Genomic DNA, 19,041 nt, shown 5'->3' with positions numbered 1-19,041 from the left:
TTGTATTAATATGCGTCATTACGTCATTGTATTTAATGGTCTTTGCGTCATTGTCTACTCTTTTCATTCAATATTAAGTTTAAATATTCGTGTGTTTAATGCAGGTATGGATGATGAGGAGTTTCTTTCTTCTTTGTCACCGCAGAAGAGACAGTGGTACGTGGAGCGTCATCGCTCTGGCGCATCATCGCGCGTTCCTACTCCATCCGCATCTCCCTCTCTTTCGGAGCATTCGACGCGCTCCGAAGCTTCGGCGTCGATGAGACGAGCTTCACACTCGTCTAGACACCGGCGCTCTAGTGGTGGCGGTGGCGGTTGTTGTGGGGATTCCGCCACCGATGCCTCCACACCGCCTCGTGTTCGACGAGGCTCTTTACCCTCCCCTTCTTTGCCCCCCCCCACACCAGCCACAACATCGCCATCTACGCCAGGTTTTGCACGGCTGACTGTTCCTAGCAGCTACACACCTCTACCTACTCCGCCAGGAGCCACCCCACTCGACACTCCTTGCTTCGGGGCCCAGACGCCGGTGGAGACACCTGACGTCCGTACCCCCATCGACACGCCGCTATAGACCCCTGCCGGGACACCCAGGTTCACGCCTCACCGGCCAGAGGGCTTGCCTTACTCCGTCGACTTCAGCGGCGGCATGATCATGGATGATGACGGCAAGAAGGTGATCTTGCGCATGCGTGGTCTTTGCTCTCAGCTGTTTAGACACTACATACTAAACAAATGGAGTGAAGTACCAAGTGATTTAAAACACAGAGTCATCAGCATACTTCATGATGAGTTTCCCGTTCCAACACGAGATCAACGCTTCAATGAAGACCTGATGAAGATTCGAATGCGCGAATACTGCAAACACAAGCGTTCCGAAGTGCAAAAAGCAATCAAGCATGGGTGGAACAGGCCAGATTGGCTGGCCAAAGAAGATTGGAAGAATGCGAAGAAAGCAGCGCGCGAGAATCCAGACAAGTGGAAGCAACAAAAGGATGCAGCCAGAGCGCGAGTAGAGGCAGGGAGCTCGCACCACTTGGGGAGCGGTGGATGGGCATCATTTGAGGCCGATTTTGTAAGTGTTTTCGCATTGCTCTTTATGTTCGATAGTTTAGGGTTTATGAGTTTTTTAATTCTAACATAATGAATTCTTTGTATGTTTTGACAGTGGTCGATGACAGGACGTGATCCCACACCGTACGAGCGCGAGTACGCAGGCAAGAAGGGCTTAAACGCCCTGATGGACATTCTCAGTTCTCGCGGCGGCATGATTAGTATTAGGGTTTACTCTTTTCTATTTTTTGTATTGTTTTATAAATGTCGTTATATGTTTATACTTACTGAAAGCTGTTTTATTGTCTTTTTTTGCAGAATCCGACAGATACACCGCTTGGACGCGATGAGACGTCTGACTAGACGACGTCAGTTTAGCCGTAGCTAGATAGCATTAGTTTAGGGTTTCTCATAGCTTATGTATCATGAGACGGATTTTATACGTCTTTTTGAACCATGTATATTATTACATTTGTCACCGCAGTTCATTTTGCCAATCAATTCTTTATGCCTATGATGTTGTACAATTGTCATTATTACATTTGCCAATCAATTCATTTTGCCTATGATGTGTACAATTGTCAATTTTACGCTTGTCAATTTTGCAAACAATGCGTCTTGTGGGTGACTATTTTGGGTCTATTATCTACCCTTGCACTTTTTTTAAAAAGTGAATCAAGTACAATATGGTTGATGGGTGGCAGGGCATTCAATGCCCTGTCACCAAAAAAAATTTCTCTCGGGCGTCGCTATAACCGTCGCTATTTATGGCTCTGTAGCGTCGCTATAGACTTTTGTTTAAACGTCGCTATAACCGTCGCTATATGCGTCGCTATGAGCGTCTCTATATAGCGACGTTCATAACGACGCATATAGCGACGCCTATAGCGACGCTATTAGCGACGGTTTTAGCGACGCCGGGGGTTATAAAAACCCAGTGTATTTCCGTCGCTAACAGCGTCACAAGAGCACACAACCTCTTGTAGTGTTTGTTCTCCTTGTGCCTTGGCCTTGGTCATGGCATTGTGTATCCACCCAACTGGAATTAGATCACGGTATTTGGCAAGCTCTTTAGGAAAGGGAGGTGCTCGCCTACCGCCATGCGACCTCTTCCATGCTTCCCTCTCCCTTTCTCTCGTTGTACACACCTCCACATACATATCCACCCATTTGCCCATGATGGGAGCATTGAGTAGACAATGGTTGTTGACTATGGCTTGAAATTCCCTATCCAAAATCAAGAGAGAACCTTTCCCACTTTGAATGTTTGCGTGTTTTTTTGGATCCTCTTCCTCCGTTTTTAAACGAGACAATGATGGGTCTATTGTGAAAAGATATTGAGAGACATACACAAAAGCCTCTTGTACAATCCAACCCTCTGTCATGCTTGCCTGAACACATGAAACCATTAGTGATTAAAGTAACCAATAAAAAGCGTTGTGAATACAATCCAATCCTAATAAGGTTTAAGGCTTAAGATCGATGAATACCTCTGGTTGTGATCGTAGCCTTACAAAGTCTTTCAAGGTCTTTAGGAACCTCTCAAGAAAGAACATCCACCTGGAGTGAACCACACCACAAATGGCTATCTCCTCAACAAGATGGAGCGATAGGTAAACTTGGCTAACAAGGATAGAACGTGGGAATGCATCCTCAATAGCACAAGTTGCTTCAATCGCTAGAAGTCAAGCTGTTGGAATGGCTGAAACTTCTATTTCTTTGGAACTCACAAACCCGTAACCAAAAAACCCTTCATAATCTTCATAGTAAAGTTGGTCTTCAAAGTAAAGTTTAGGAGGGAGGATCAAATATGCTACACCTGACAACTTCTCCCACCTTGAATATTGCAGCCTTTACCTTCGTGTCCGCAAATCCACTAATGCTAATTGGAAGCACAAACTATTGCACAAACAAAAAGACCTATTAGTATCCAGAACCCTAAATCATATACACACACACTCACATACACACACATACACACACACACACACACACATTACCTGAAGAATCTTGTGCCAATCATGGGATTTGAGCCCATACAGTTGTGTGGATCCTCCTTTCTTAGTTTTAGTGAAGGCACCCTTGAGCGAACGCATATAACCTGTTGGAGTACGGATGGATGCAATGACTTGTTTCATCCGCTCTTGATCCACCCTTGATAGAATCCAAAGTGCCTTTGGAAGAACCATCTTCCCCTGAGGCCCCATGCGAGGTGTGGCCGAAGGAGGGAGCCTCCTTATGGCCCTCATGTCCTCTCTAGCCCCCAATGAATCTTTCTTGCCTACTGCCCAACATTTTTGAACACATGCATTGGATTCAATAGGTGTTGGATTTTCAATGAAGCCCAATAGGGTAGTGATAAGAAAATAGAGTACCTATACATACCCCTAAGTGGATCATTGGGAGGAGTCAATGTGTTGTGATGCTCGTTCCAATGTCTTGCCCAATCGGCCATGGTCCAACGGAGTGGCTCCATCCCATTGCACGGTGGAGCATAAGATTGATGTGTGGGCGGCAAGAAGCAATGGTTATTGGGGTAGATCACCTTACCAAGTAGAGCGGGTCTCTCTGTCATGAGTGAGGGTCCATAAGTTGGGCATGCACTATGTCCAGATGTCGATAGTCCTACAAAAACAAAAGACATAACCGCATATAAGTGACCAATGCAAAGACATTAAAGAGCGTCACAAAGTATAAGCTTACCAGAAATCTCTCCAAGCCCGGGGTAATCATGCATGGTCCACATGAAAATGCACTTGATCATTGTGCGCCGATCACGAAGTGGTCTTGATACATCAAAAACATCTATGCCGTTCCATAGTTCTTGAAGCTCTTCAATCAAAGGTGTTAAATATACATCCATGTTCATCACCTTGTGTTTTCCTGGGACTAGAAGAGAGAGAAAAATGTTCCCCTTCTTGGTTGACTCCCATGGTGGAATGTTGTAGTTCACAACAACCACTAACCAAGTACTCCATGAGGTAGACCGATGCCCAAATGGGTTTACCCCATCACTAGCCAGACCAAGCCTCAAGTGACGAGGCTCTTCTCTAAACTCCGGCCATGTCTGCTTGATGTGTTGCCATGCCGGCGAGTCAACCGGCACTCTCATAACCCCATCAGTGGAGCGATTTGTCATATGCCATGTAAGAAGCTCGCTTGTTCCTTTGGTGCTGAACATGTGCTTGATGCGGGGAATGAGGGGGAAATGACGAAGAACCTTGCAAGGTATTGTGGTTCCTTGCATTTCCTCTTTGTACCTTGATTCTCCACACTCGTGGCAAGCATCAAGCCCTGCATGTTCATTGCGGAATAGTACGCAATCATTGACACATGCATGCATGTACCTTGCGAAGAACCTTGCGAGGTATTGTGGTTCCTTGCATTCCCTCTTTGTACCTTGATTCTCCACACTTGGAGCAAGCATCAAGCCTTGCATGTTCATTGCGGAATAGCACGCAATCATTGACACATGCATGTATGCGATCATAGTCCATCCCAAGCCCTGTCACCACCTGTCGTGCCTTCCTTCGATTTTCTGGAAGATGATTGCCTTTAGGCATCATCTTGCCTACTAGCCTATGACATAATTAAAGAGCACTCGTTATTGCATATAACCACGAAAAAAACTCACAACTAACACTTATTACACTTAAACGTACGTCAATAGTGCATCGACCCCTGCATTGCTCCATCCAAACATTGCTTGAATATTCAAGATCTCAAGAGACGCTCGTAATTGGAGTAGGAGCATCCCTCATAAAGAGCGGTGTGTGCTGCCTCTAGCAATGAATCTTTGGTTTTTTGGGCGGCTTCTTCACATGCACACTCAGGCTCACACTCATTCGCCGCCTCATGTGCAAGAAGATCCTCAACCATATTGTGCAAATGATCTTCCTCCACCTCCATGTGGGGCGGGGTGGTGGGGAAATCCCCATATGTGGTGGATGTAGGATGTGCATGCGCTCGTGTGGACCCACCCACATCGGACGGTGGGTGTGACCCCCCTCCCATGACTTCTTCCTAGCGCAATCGCTCTTCCGTCCTCCTCCCGCCTCCGCCCCCGATCACACTCCAATGAGGAGCGACATCAATGGATACCAAAACCCTCGGATCGCTAGTTTCCATTCGAGCATGTTTTCTCGGATCATCCCATAGTCCATAATCATCCACGTGAGCCAAGCATATACGTCGAAGCCATGCAATCGCACGCTTACATCGTGTACATGGACATGGTAGTTGCTCGCTCAACCATCGAGTTCGTTGCGCGCCAACCAGCGGACCCACGTCATCCCAATCGACCAGCACACACGACCACACACTAAATAAGAAAAAATAAAATAAGAAAAAGAAGAATCAAGAATGTTGGCACTGACATGACTGACACTCATTAAAGATAGAGGGGACTTTAAGGTAAAGAGGTTGGTACAAGAGGTCATCCAGTCGACGTAACCTTAATGTCTCATCAGAGATTTTCACGTTAATACACGCAGTAATACGCATGGGAAAAGACGCGGTAATAGACGCGGTAAAATTTCCAGCAAAGTTTTTTATATAAGGGGGGCACCTACGTGCCCCCACGAAATTGAATGCCAAAAATTCAAAAACGAGCTCCTTCTCTGCGCGGGCATGTTTCCCTTTCCATCTCCAAGCTCTCTCTCCTTCTCCCTCTCCATCTCCAAGCTCTATTACTCTCTTCATCTCCATCCCCACCATATCCAAGCAATCGAGGTCATGATTGTAAGTGCTCGAACTCTCTCTCTTTCTTCTCGTTCTTCTACACACACACACACACACACACACACACACACACACACACACATGCACACACACACAATGCATACACACACATGCACACATATGTACACACACATTGTACACACACGCACACACACACGCTATTTTGTGCACAATCACACACTAATGCTTGCATTAGTGTGTGCATGCGTTACAAGGACACACTAATGCAAGCATTAGTCTAATTTGTGCACAATCACACACTAATGCAAGCATTAGTGTGTGCATGCATTAGTGTGTTTTCACACACTAATTTGTGCCCAAGCACACATGCATTAGTGTATTTCACACACTAATTTGTGCCCAAGCACACACTAATGCAAGCATTAGTGTGTGCATGCATTATACACACACTAATGCCCGCATTAGTGTGTGCATGCATTATACACACACACACACACACACACACACACTAATGCAAGCATTAGTGTGTGCATGCATTAGTGTGTTTCTACACACTAATTTGTGCCCAAGCACACACTAATGCAAGCGTTAGTGTGTGCATACCTCTCTAGCACACACTAATGCTTGCATTAGTGTGTGCTTGTGCAAAAATTAGTGTGTTTACACACTAATGCATGCACAAGTACACACTATTGTGAGCATTGGTGTGTGAAAAAATTGCACACAATAATGCAAGCATTAGTGTGTGCATGCACTACAAGCACACACTAATGCTTGCATTAGTGTGTGTGTGCATGCATTGGTGTGTTTTCACACACTAAATTTGTGCATAAGCACACACTAATGCAAGCATTAGTGTGTGCATGCGTTAGAAGCACACACTAAGGCTTGCATTAGTGTGTGTGCTTGGACATGCATTAGTGTGTTTTCACACTAATGCTTGCCCAAGCACACACTAATGCAAGCATTAGTGTGCATGCATTACAAGCATACCAAAACATACCTCCATGTGGGTGTGCGATGATGTTGATTGAGACCCCAATGGTCACCAAGAAGCCCAACGGTAGATTAAGGTCCAACACACACACTAGATTAATTTCTTTGCCACACATTAACGCACACACGCAATAGATTAATTAGAAGCGCATACACACGCGCGCGCACACACACACACACACACTCTAAATGGATGCAAAAAAAAAAGCACACAAACCATTTCTTAAATAGGAGATAAAAGGAATCCTATGCAGGGAGGAATCCTATACAATAAAGAATCTCACTTTGACTAGAATCCAATGTTAATTAGGGTCCCTTTTTTTGTGAAATTGTAGGATATGGCATCCTCTTCCACGCCCGTCTATCGATCCATAGAGGACTTTCTCGCCGAGGGCCTCTCTTACAAGGACGCTTGTGATGCTTACTACTCGCAGTCTTCCTCTCACCAGTCACAATCCACCTTCGGCTTTCGATGGTTTCGAGATGCAGTACATGACTCCGACCTCGAGAGGGCATACCGCGCCCACGCAGAGTGGCTATCCTCGCAGCAGAGTCTTCTAGGACGGTACACACCCGCACAATTGGCTGCCTATGGGCTCTCACGGCTTGCGACACCGGGAGCCAGCACTCCGATCGTGCATAATGTGCCTCCCACAGCGCCTCCCTCCACCCTACCCTCGACTTTTTCGTCACCCGCACCTCCCTCCACCTTGCATTCGCAACGATCCACGCCCGCATCGTCGAGTTATCCGTCGCCTACACCACCCAGTGGTTCGGGCTCGAGCCAGTGCTCTTCTGGTGGCCAGCGCTCTTCCCGTAGTGGTGGCTCAAGCTCTCGTCGAGGTAGTGGATCGTGCTGCTTTGGTGGTGGAGGGGGCAGTGCTACAGATTCACCTCCTCTTACACCCCGACCTCCTCGCTCACCCCTTGGAGCTTCACATGAGGATGAGGACTACGATGCGCCCGCCCCGGACGCTCGTGGTTACTACTATTGTATACATCGAGGGGGGTAGGTGGATCTAGGTGCCTCTTTGGGGAGGACATTTCGAGGGCACCTTAACCAGCTGATCCACTCGACATACCAAGATTGCTTTAAATCTTTCAAAGATCAGGACCCAGCCGACTTGACATACATTCACACGACATTGCTCATGCGGTTCCCTAATCCGCAAGTGGAAGAGTTCTCCAGGCAGTGGCTCTAGGAGTACGTCAAGAATTTCTTGAAAAATAAGAAGTCCAGTGTGCGGAGGGCGGCAAAGCAAACATTTGAATCTGAGGGTCACAACTATCGCCCTGGAAATGTTCACGACGAGGAGTGGGAGAAAGCCCAGGGCAAGCTGGAGGACGAGAGAGCGGCAGGTGCTAGGGCGCACACTCGGCAGGTGGAGGCGAGGGCGCAACAAACGCCCACGCATTACGGCTCGGACAAAAAACAGCATGGAAAGATAAATTTGTGAGTGCGCGTATTTTCATTTGAATTGATTTAATTTGTGGTAATAAGGTTAGGTTTGTGATATTTTTTAATTGATATATAGCAAAATATTACTATGACCCGCCCAAGCCCAGAGATCCAGAGATACAGAGAGAGCCACTCCGAATATCAGACATGGTGCTGGCTGTATAAAAACAACAAAATCAATCGCGAAGAATTTTAAAATGCATGTCGTACACTACAGCCTGTAAGTGTGAACTTTTTTTTAAAATGAGTGCATGCAGAATTATGTATCCATTTATATTAATTAAAGGTTTTGTTGTTGTTTTCTTTTCCAGAGTCAGGGAGTCCCTCGAGAGGTCCCAGGATCCGAGTAGCTCAATCCTCCGAGTGTTTTTGGGCCCGTCTTCTTTTGGCCACATATGTATAGCCCCCATGTATCGCTTATTTGGGCAATTTTGTAATATCCAATATAATTAAACACTTGATTTTGGTGCAAAGTCTTCTTTTGGCCACAGTTGTATAGCCGCCATGCATCGCCTATTTAGGCAATTTTGTAATGAACTGTTTCTCCAATATAATTAAACATTTGATTTTGGTCCAAAGTTTTTGTGCACTGAAATTGTTGTTTTTTTATTTATTAAATGTATAGGAAAAAAAAGGCAAATGACCATTTGGATGGCTCCTACCAAGGACCATCCAAATGGTCATCTACTTTTTTTTTAAAATACTCACGTGCGCCGTAATGCTTGCGATAATTCTTGCTGTAACGTCCGCGAAAATATAGCCGGGCCGATTACCGCGTGCATTGCTAAAGGACCATTACCGCGAGCATTGACTCCAACATTACCGCCTTCAAGATTTTTTGACTTGAACTTTTTTTTTGTTTTTGTGCGTCTATCTGAGCGGTAATGTGCTCCAAATGTCATAGTGTTAGGTGACACACAATCTTTCTCATCCTCTTCCAACTTTTTTTTTTTCAATTTGCTACAATGCTTCCAAGTGGTTTTTCAAACATTATTTTTTATATATTTGAAATATATTCTACTGTTAATATTTTATTGTGATAACTAATGTTTTAAAAAATTAGTGTCACTTTCTTGTTTTCTCCACAAGAAAAACCTTTAATATTAAATTCTTCTCATAGCCTTATGTAGCCCGTAGTGAACTTTCACCTTGTTTGCTCAATAATTCTTAAGCGTTTGAAATGTTTCAACATTCGCAACTAATATTTCATCATTGAGTGTTCATGTCGTTGTGAGAAAAACACTATAATGTCTTACCGTTGTCATGTATTAATGTATTAGACATATGTAGATAGCCTCACATGACTTAATTTCCATAGAAGATTACGCTCTCTACGTTGGTTTGCCCTTCTCTTTTAGCTCCACCTAGCCTATTAGCTAGACTCCTGATTAGAACAAAATGTTGCAATGTTGAACTATCCCACAATAACGTCTAACCTCATATCTATCCCTCTTGTCACAAACAAATAAATTAACGAGCATGCCCCACATTAGCTCTTGTGAGCCATGTTAGCATGTCGCAAGACCGCACACAATAGCACAACGTGTAGTGTAGCAATTAATCACCACCCAGCCTTCCTTAATTTTTTCATCTAGCCTCTCTTCAAAGTAGTTCCTCTTCCAAGTGACTCATTATTCCCTAAAACCTTTTCACTTGGTTAGATTTTATAGCAGTAATGACCGATATCATACTCACTGCCCTTTGCATATAGCTCACCAATCGAAACACCTACTAGACTCATTAGGACCGTGATCACTTACAAGAGTATCAAGCAGCTTCCGTGGAGCTTGTAAATATGTTCCCCACAAATAGATCAATTACCCATCATCTTGCATACTTGGGGATCTCTAGTGAATACTAAGGATTTTTTATCTCTCCTCATTATTGGATTTCTTAACATTAGACTCGTATTGGGACACTTTTATGTCCTCTTAAGTGGTTGATTTCCTAGAACTATTTTAAGATTTACAAAATTGGCTTTTGAGTGCTCTATATCCATATAATTTTCTCATGAGTTCAAAAAATAATTTTGGGCCACCAATTCCACCATTAGCATTATTCTTGCAAATGGTTTCTCAAACTCGATTGTGGCAAAAAACGTGTTCTATTTTTATTTTTATTTTCAATTTTCAATTTCTTGCAACTATACCACCCTAAAAATCATTAGGTGTGGTTTAAATTTCTACATGACTAGCCTTAGTACTTCTTCACCTACTTTAAGGAGAAGAAAAGGTATACATTGAAAGTTACGATCTATTTATGAAAATTAGTCGACGTTTTTTGGACAAAATATGCAATTTTGAATTTTTTATGTTCATTTTAACCACATCCAGAGGCAATTTTGATTGTGTACGTAGATTCCATAAACATATTACTCTTCTTCCGAAAGTTTGGGGGGACCTGAAATCCCATATAGATAACAATACAATCATGGTTGAGTTTTTGGGTTCAATTCAAATCAGAGTCAATTGAGTTGGAAACTATGGCTTTCTTAATTGCTATTTTGATAGGAAAATCATATTAACTTTGTACCTTACATCGATGTTTAATCATACCTTCTAGATTTGTCTTTATTGGGGATTTTTAAAGGGATTGTCAAGGCCATGATGTGGACCCGAGTTTCTTCATGTATACTGTTTTAGAACTTCCTTATTGTGCCCATCATTCTCATAGATGGAAATTTTTTTACGCTTCTGGCATTTTGAATGGCTACCTATGAATATAAAAACCCAAAGAAATCTATGAGCAACACATTCAGTGGCAATAACAAGCATGGCTTTATAAAGTTGTAATCGATTAGCACAATTAAAAAAATATGACTACTTTGCACCTTATTTTATCTCCAAAAAGAAAAAGAGTGGGGATAAAATAATCATATAGCATGATTAGCATGTTACCATATACATGTGGTAGTGATGTGTGTGAACACACTAGGACCGCCGGGGCATTTTTTCCCTCTTTAGGAGGTTTTTTCCCCCGAGCATTGTATATACGCCCATCACTCTAGGGCTATCTATCTTTCCATTGCATACTAAGAAACACACTCTCTATTGTGTGCCTTGAGCTTCCTTCGTCTTCTCCAAGCTGTGTGCATTTCTCTGCAACCCTAATTCCAACAATTGGTATCAGAGCAGGTCACGTCCTCCCGGGCTTAGTCGCCAGCTGCTCCAGTACACGCCTGCTCACTTTCTCCGATTTCAGTGAGCTTTGGAGAGCGTTCGCAGGTCTACAAATATTTTGGGGGGACTCGAAGAGCTTGGTCTGCTCAGAATTTTAATTTGGGCTCATTTCGGCCTCCATTTTCCACTGCAGGCAGTACTGCACAAGCTATTTCGTCATTTTGTGCAGAATTTTTGTCAATGCCGTTTTTTGCATAACATGTGCCTTTTAGTCTTCTACGGTTTGTGCTATATAGCACAGGTTGTTCCCGCTCAGTTTCTCCTATTTTCGGGCAGTTTTCACAATAGGTGCAGCATTTACCATGGCTGACAACAACAACACAGATGTGTTCAAGATGTTTACTGCTAAGGACAGGTTGGATGGGGACAACTACCCTATGTGGGCTTATATGATGCAACATGTTCTTGTGTCAAAGGGTGTCTGGAACATTGTGCAGGGCATTGATGTAAGTCCGGGTTCTAAGGATGTAGGCGATGTTGAGGATGTTGCAGGTCTTGCTGCAAGGATTGCAGCTATTAGAGTTGTTTTGCCTACTGCAGAACAAGCTCGTTGGGATGTTAAGGATGTGCAGGCTCATGCATTGATTGCGTTGTCTATGAAGCGCACCATTGTTCCTCACATCCGTTCAGCAAAATCTACAAAACAGGCTTGGGATATTCTAGCAGGTCTTTATGCAAGCCGCAATGAGGCTAAAATTGCTTTGCTCCGTAAAGAGCTGGAGTCGAAGATTATGCATGAGGAAGATGATATGGACACTTTCCTTGCTAGTGTCAAGGATATCAATGAGCAGCTTATTTCTGCAGGTGAAGTCATTTCAGACAGTTCCCTTGTGCAGACTGTTCTTGATGCCTTACCAGATTCCTACCAGACTTTTGCTAGTACTTGGAGACTTATGACCCAAGGAAATCCAGAAGTTGTCAAGTTTGATGCATTATGCACATTGCTGTTGCAAGAGTCACTTTCCAGAAAAAACAGGACTAGACAGCGTGCAGTTGAACAGGCTTTTATTGCTTCTCAAAGAAAGGGTGGTAACAGCAATGCAGCCACTTCTTATGGTTCTGCTGCGAGTGGCAAAAATTATGTTCCTAATGCTTCTGCTGGCAGCAATTCGTCTGGAAATTCTGGTGATAAGGGAAAAAAGAAGATGCATTGCCATTATTGTAATGCCAATGATCACTTGATCAAGTCGTGTCCTAAGTAGCCATTGTTGAGTCTTCTATGAAAGAAGACTGTGTTGCTGATGTTGATGCAGAATGGGCTTTTCGCGCAGAGTGCACTTACAATCCTGTTGTCCATGATGCATGCTTGTCAGTTGCTGCAGATTCACATGTGTGGTATTTTGACAGTGGTGCTACAAAGCACATTACCTCACATCGTGAATTGTTTACCTCTCTCGAGTCTGTCCCTCATGGGAATTCAGTCACTTGTGCCAACAACGCCTCTTATCCAGTTCAGGGAGTTGGAAAGATTGTGCTTACTGCTGCTAATGGCAGTTCTTTCACACTTGTTGATGGACTTTATGTACCTGGGATCAAGAAGAGTCTCTTGTTTGTATCCGCACTTGCTAGACTTGGACTTGTAGTCAAATTTGTGGATGACAGATGTACAGTTCATGATCTCGGTTTTGGTGATGAAATTGTTGCATCTGGGCTTTTGTGCCGTGGGCTGTATAAGCTCACTTTGTATGACAAGTGTGGACAAAATTTTGCAAATGTTGTTGCAGATTCAAGGGCTATTTCAGATGCAAAACTTTGGCATGCACATTTTGGTCATCTGAATTTTTCCAGTTTGCTGCGTTTGCAGAAATCTGATATGGTTGCTTCTTTGCCGCCTCTTGAAGCACCTATCAAACATGTTTGTGAAGGCTGTATTTTGGGTAAGATGTAGCGTTCTAAGTTTCCAAAGGATGGTTCAGTTCAGGCCACATGCAAGTTGCAGCTTGTGCATAGTGATGTTTGTGGGCCCATGCAAACTCCGTCCTTGGGCAATTACCTGTACTTCGTGACTTTCATTGATGATTACTCCAGGCATGCATGGGTATTTCCGCTTAAAGCGAAGTCCAAAGTTTTTATGTGCTTCAAACAATTTCTGGCTATGGCTGAAAATGTCTCGAAATGTACTATGGGCACCCTCCGTTCCGATCGAGGGGGGGAGTATATGTCTCATGAATTTAATGCATTTCTGGCTAGTCGTGGGATAAAACACCAATGTACAGTGCCTTATACACCTCAGCAAAATGGTGTTGCTTAGAGGAAAAACAGGTCACTGACGAAAATGGCACGATGTATGGTCAAAAGTCAAGCTTTGCCGCATTCTTTTTGGCTTGAGGCCATTATGTGTGCGACTTATATACTTAACAGGTGTCCTACGAAATCTTTGCAGTCTATTAATTCATATGAAGCATGGCATGATAGAAAGCCTTCTATTGAGCACATGCGTGTTTTTGGTTGTTTGGCATATGCTTTGGTGCCACAAGTGCAGCGCAGAAAATTGGATGATAAGGCTGTCAAATGTATTTTTGTTGGTTATAGTGATGAAAGCAAAGGTTACAGGTTGTATCATCCGCAAACAAAATGTATTCTGGTTTCTCGGGATGTAGTGTTTGTGGAAGATTCTGTTCAGCCCTTGCTGTCATGTACTAGAGACAGTAATGTAAGCTCACAGGACATTTATGACACTTTGTTGCCTCTTTTCAGTGGTGGAAATACGAATGTAAGTTCCAATGAGGCAAAGGTACAGCCTATGGGGGTTTCTGAAAATGTTATAGATCAGCCTATTACTGATACAGATGTACATGATGTACTTGATGAGGAAAGGGTTGAAATGAGCAGGCTAGAGGTATGCCAAAATGGCTGGTGCACACTTTGCGTGACAGTAAATTGGATGCACCTTTGTCTAGTCGTACTCGTTCAGGGTCTCGCTATGCATCTTATGCATCAGATTGTTATGCTTTGGCTGTGTCTAGCTTACATGATGTTGAGGAGCCTCTGACCTTTGATGAAGCATAGAATTCAGAAAATTGGATGGCTGCCATGCAATTAGAATATGATGCACTTATAGAAAATGACACATGGACTTTATGTGATTTGCCTCCTAGCAAAAAGGCCATTGGTACGAAGTGGGTTTACAAGTTGAAACGTAAGCCGGATGGTGAGATCGATCACCATAAGGCTCGACTTGTTGCAAAGGGTTATGCACAGCAAAAAGGCATAGATTATGAAGAGACTTTTGCTCCCACTTGTCGTATAACTACTGTGCATTTTCTATGTGCATTGGCAGCTCATTTTGGTTGGGATGTACATCAATCAGACATTGTTACTGCTTTCTTGAATGGTGACATATTTGAGGAAGTTTATGTAACGCAGCCTCGCGGTTTTGTCATAAAAGGACAAGAGTACAAAGTGTGCAAATGTAACAAGGCTTTGTATGGGTTGAAGCAATCTCCTCGTGCTTGGTATGAGAAAGATGACACTCATTTGGTCAAACAAAGCTTTCGTAACAGTCCAACAGAAAGCACATTGTATGTAAAGCGTGAGGATGATGTATTTCTCATCGTGGTTCTTTATGTTGATGATTTGCTGATCACTGGACAAAATGAGAGACATATTGCTGAATTTAAGGCTGATTTGAATGCTACTTTCAAGATGAAAAATTTGGGGCTGTTGCATCATTATTTGAGTATACAGTTTAAGCAGTGTGATGGTGGTATTGCCTTGTGTCAAAAAAGTTACATAGAGACATTGCTATGTAAGTTTGGACTTGAGGATCGCAAACCTATTGCCACTCCCATGGAAACAGGTTTGAAATTGAGTCTACATGATGCTGGCGATCCTGCTGATGTCACTCTTTACCAAACTGCTGTTGGCTGCCTCATTTATGTATGCAACAGGAGGCCAGATATTCAGTTTGCAGTCTCACAGGTCAGCAAATTTATGCATAGCCCAGGGTCTAAGCATTGGCAGGCTGTCAAGAGGATTTTCCGCAACCTGAGTGGCACTTTACATCTTGGCTTGTTTTATCCCAAGGGGGGATCATTGCCGCCAGACTTACATGCTTTTTCGGACTCATATTGGGCTGGTTGTTTTGACACGCGAGTGTCCACAAGTGGTTTTAGTTTCATGCTTGGCAGTTCATGTATATCATGGTTGAGCAAGAAGCAACCTACTGTGGCCACTTCGAGTTGTGAGGCTGAGTACAGGGCAGTCTTCACAACTACAGTTGATAGTGTATGGCTCAGACGCCTTATGGATGATTTGGATGTTGGACAGGACACTGCCAACACTATCTACACTGACAGTCAGAGCGCATTGGCAGTTGCGAGGAACCCAGTTTTTCATGCTCGCACAAAGCACATTGAGGTGCATTACGACTATGTCAGGGAGAGGCTCTCAGCAGGAGAGATCAACTTGGCTTATGTGCCAACACAGGACAACCTTGCAGATCTTTTCACAAAGGCATTGTCTCGTGAGAAGCTTGAAGCTTTCCGCAAAGCTTTGGGCTTACTTCCCTTTGTGGACTGATCATGTCCTCAGGGCATGGCACTTCCCTTTACTCATGTGCCAGCTCTCGTTCACCACATCACTCCAGGGGGGATTTGTTACCATATACATGTGGTAGTGATGTGTGTGAACACACTAGGACCGCCGGGGCATTTTTTCCCTCTTTAGGAGGTTTTTTCCCCCGAGCATTGTATATACGCCCATCACTCTAGGGCTATCTATCTTTCCATTGCATACTAAGAAACACACTCTCTATTGTGTGCCTTGAGCTTCCTTCGTCTTCTCCAAGCTGTGTGCGTTTCTCTGCAACCCTGATTCCAACATAGCAACCCATTGAAATTACTTGGAAAAATGATCTCATGGTTTTGCAAACTTCCTAGTCTTTGTAATATCATTTGACCTCAAGAAATTGCTCTTTTTTTTGGTAAATCGCAAGGGTTCATCAACTTTCGAGGCTTGTCATGATCAAGTGGTGACGAATTTGGAGAATTACTCATTCTTACCTCAAGTAGTGGTCTCTTGACTACGCACTCAAGAAAGGGTTTCCCAAAAGAATAGGATTTTTAAGATAACTTTTTTTTTTCAATACCCTGAAAGGACACTTTTATGTCGTGTTAGGTTACCAATCTAGTCTTAAGGTAGATGAAATGCTTTATCACCCCACCTAGAATGTTGGACATTTGTGAGATGTGATATTGAACTTCCTTCTAGAACCTTGATCAATGAAACTTTCACCTTTCTGCATAGGTCTTTCAGTTTATACATGGCCAAAACTTCTGACTTATAAATTGTTTGGTTTCCCCCTAGGGATTTCTCCAAATAAGGATGTAGCACACCATCATTTTTTCAAACCAAAGTGCATAAGCAAAACATCATGATTCTTGGAATGTCCACGATTTTAGCTACACCAAATGGCTATTTAATGATGTAGGCACCATCATATTCGTGTTCCTTGTTGGCAAATCTGGACAAAAAACCATCCTCTTGGCATCCTTCACAATGAATGCATGCATCGTTGTGGTTAGCCTTATAGTCAACCTACATATAAGAGGCAGCATCACCATGTTTGCAAGAAGCTTGCGACACGTGGTGCCTCTTTGTGGTCGTGTACAAGGACTCGGCTCATAGGGGCCCTTGGCGTGGCTCATTCCCAGCAAGATCTTGTAAGACATCCATTTTATTTGCAACATAGAGTGTGACAATGTTTATCAACATGCTCTTAAGTTAACCATAGTGAAAAACATTTCTCTCCATTCTCTACGCTTTCAAGTTTAGCATCTTCTTTTGTGCTTTAGCTTTAGCGTCCATCGAGCAATGCATGACTAACTTTGATCCATTTTCCTCTCTTTACTAACCCTCTCAAGCAACCACTTTATGGCTTGGCAATCTCATACCAAAAACCCTTCCACGTGCTCACTAGGGCTCACACAGAGCATGATTGTAGGGATAGACACAATGACAAAGATGATGAACACAAAGATTGGACCAAGAGTGATTGAAATAATACAAACCCTAGCTCTTTAAAAGGGCATCAATCATAGGAACTTGAGTTGTTCAATGTTTAAAGAGGTAGGGTTTCACGTGTCATGGATCATGGTTACCTCGTGCAACTTGTGGGCTTTCATGATTGAAAGGAAGGGAATGTGCATGTATCAAAAATTGCCACACGTATAATCAAGATGTATAGGTTAAGGTTGATTTCATGTCTAGGAATAAAATTAGCCTTTCCAAGAAGGTGGAGCGAAAAAAAAGAAAAAAGCAAGATCATCTATTTATGAAATGAAGCTCTTTGGATGAGGAATCCAATCCCTCTTGTTTGAATCAACCTTCAGTAGGTTGCATAGGGCATTCTAGGATTATCACGAAAATAGGGAAGCATGGAAAACAATAGAGGTTAAACAACATCTAGCAAAAGCAAGGGTATCAAAATGCTCGCATTGTGCACGGGTAGGTGTAATAGGAAGAAACGCCTCAAAGGCCTTGGGGAGAACAACAACACCACATAGACAATTTTGTTGGATGATCTTTCCTTCAATACAATGCCAGGTCAAGATACATGGCTCATGGCTTATACTTTCTCTACATTCACGAAAAACCTTACAAATCAAAAATAGGAGCATCTACAAATCGAAGGACATAACTATGCACGATCACATCGTAAAGGTTCGTTATGTGCATCCAAAACTCTGTGTCTATGCATTTGCTTGAACCGCACAACTAAATTACGATGTAGGGCGTGACTTCCATTTCTTATAATTTTTTTGGGAGACGATGTTGACTCTTCACCATACTTATGTATGACACTTCTGTATGACATGCAGCAATAGTTTGTGTCATTTCTTCATTGCATGACAAAAAGTTTAACTACTCCCATGGTTTTCATGCAGCTTCACAAAACAACATTATCTGCCTTGCACACTCGGGTGAAACACCTACTCAATAAGTTCTCCACACTTCAATCTACCAAGTTTAAACAAATTGTTTAAAACTCACAACAACACATCAATACTCACTACCTAATGGCTTCAAAAAATAATATTCTCTACCTACATACTACAAGGACATATTATAGAGAAGAAAACACTAAAATAAAAATAAAGAAGAAGAAAAACACAAATGCACCAATGTGAAGTAGACCACCTCTTTATATGGACACAAAAATTCTTTCGACTTTCCACCTTCATCTCTTTTCATTCCCTAAACTCACCCTTCACTTATGCACTTAAGATGTTTTGAAAGGTTTTTTAAATTCCCGAGATTGGGAAGACCTAATCGTATCAATAAATTTCTTTGCCAAGGCCAACAAAGCAAGACTAATTTGTAATCTATGCTGATACAATCTAGCCTACTCGCTCCGCGTAAAAGAAATTCATATCTTTCAAGATTCTCATCTTTAAATCCAAGCAGTAGACCATAGACAATTGCATTAATTTTTAAGAATTACAAGACAACCCACGGCAACGGTTTGCAAAGCGATTTTCATTTCTTGAGACAAAACGACAGAAACTTTCTGACAAGAGAAGACGATAGAAAGAGTGTATCATTGTTTAAACTTCATAACCACAAAAATTACAATAACTTCTTCTGTCATTAAGTGTAAGAATATAGCCCAAAAAGGAAATTGCAAATGTCCCATTGCTATAAAAAATATTG

The 19,041-nt window shown here is 42.8% G+C and overlaps 1 protein-coding gene across 1 annotated transcript; it reads left to right on the top strand.

Moving 5' to 3' along the window:
* The first annotated feature begins 835 nt into the window (after window positions 1-835).
* On the top strand, window positions 836-18,331 carry LOC147451690 (uncharacterized). The gene is made up of 3 exons (XM_086519161.1): window positions 836-1,075; window positions 1,169-1,274; window positions 18,276-18,331. Exons 1-3 carry the CDS (start codon window positions 836-838, stop codon window positions 18,329-18,331), a joined length of 402 nt encoding a protein of 133 aa, XP_086375287.1.
* The last annotated feature ends 710 nt before the right edge of the window (window positions 18,332-19,041 follow it).

This window comes from Adiantum capillus-veneris, chromosome 8 (genome assembly GCF_014529385.1).
Source record: "Adiantum capillus-veneris isolate H3 chromosome 8, ASM1452938v2, whole genome shotgun sequence".
NCBI lineage: Eukaryota > Viridiplantae > Streptophyta > Polypodiopsida > Polypodiales > Pteridaceae > Adiantum > Adiantum capillus-veneris.
This window is presented reverse-complemented; position numbering and strand designations above follow the sequence as displayed.

Excerpts from the sequence above, each read along its gene's own strand:
- LOC147451690 (XM_086519161.1), top strand. The coding sequence starts at position 836 with ATGAAGATTCGAATGCGCGAATACTGCAAACACAAGCGTTCCGAAGTG. Across the intron at positions 1,076-1,168 it reads CATCATTTGAGGCCGATTTT|TGGTCGATGACAGGACGTGA; the intron begins GTAAGTGTTTTC and ends ATGTTTTGACAG. Across the intron at positions 1,275-18,275 it reads TTCTCGCGGCGGCATGATTA|CTTCACAAAACAACATTATC; the intron begins GTATTAGGGTTT and ends GTTTTCATGCAG.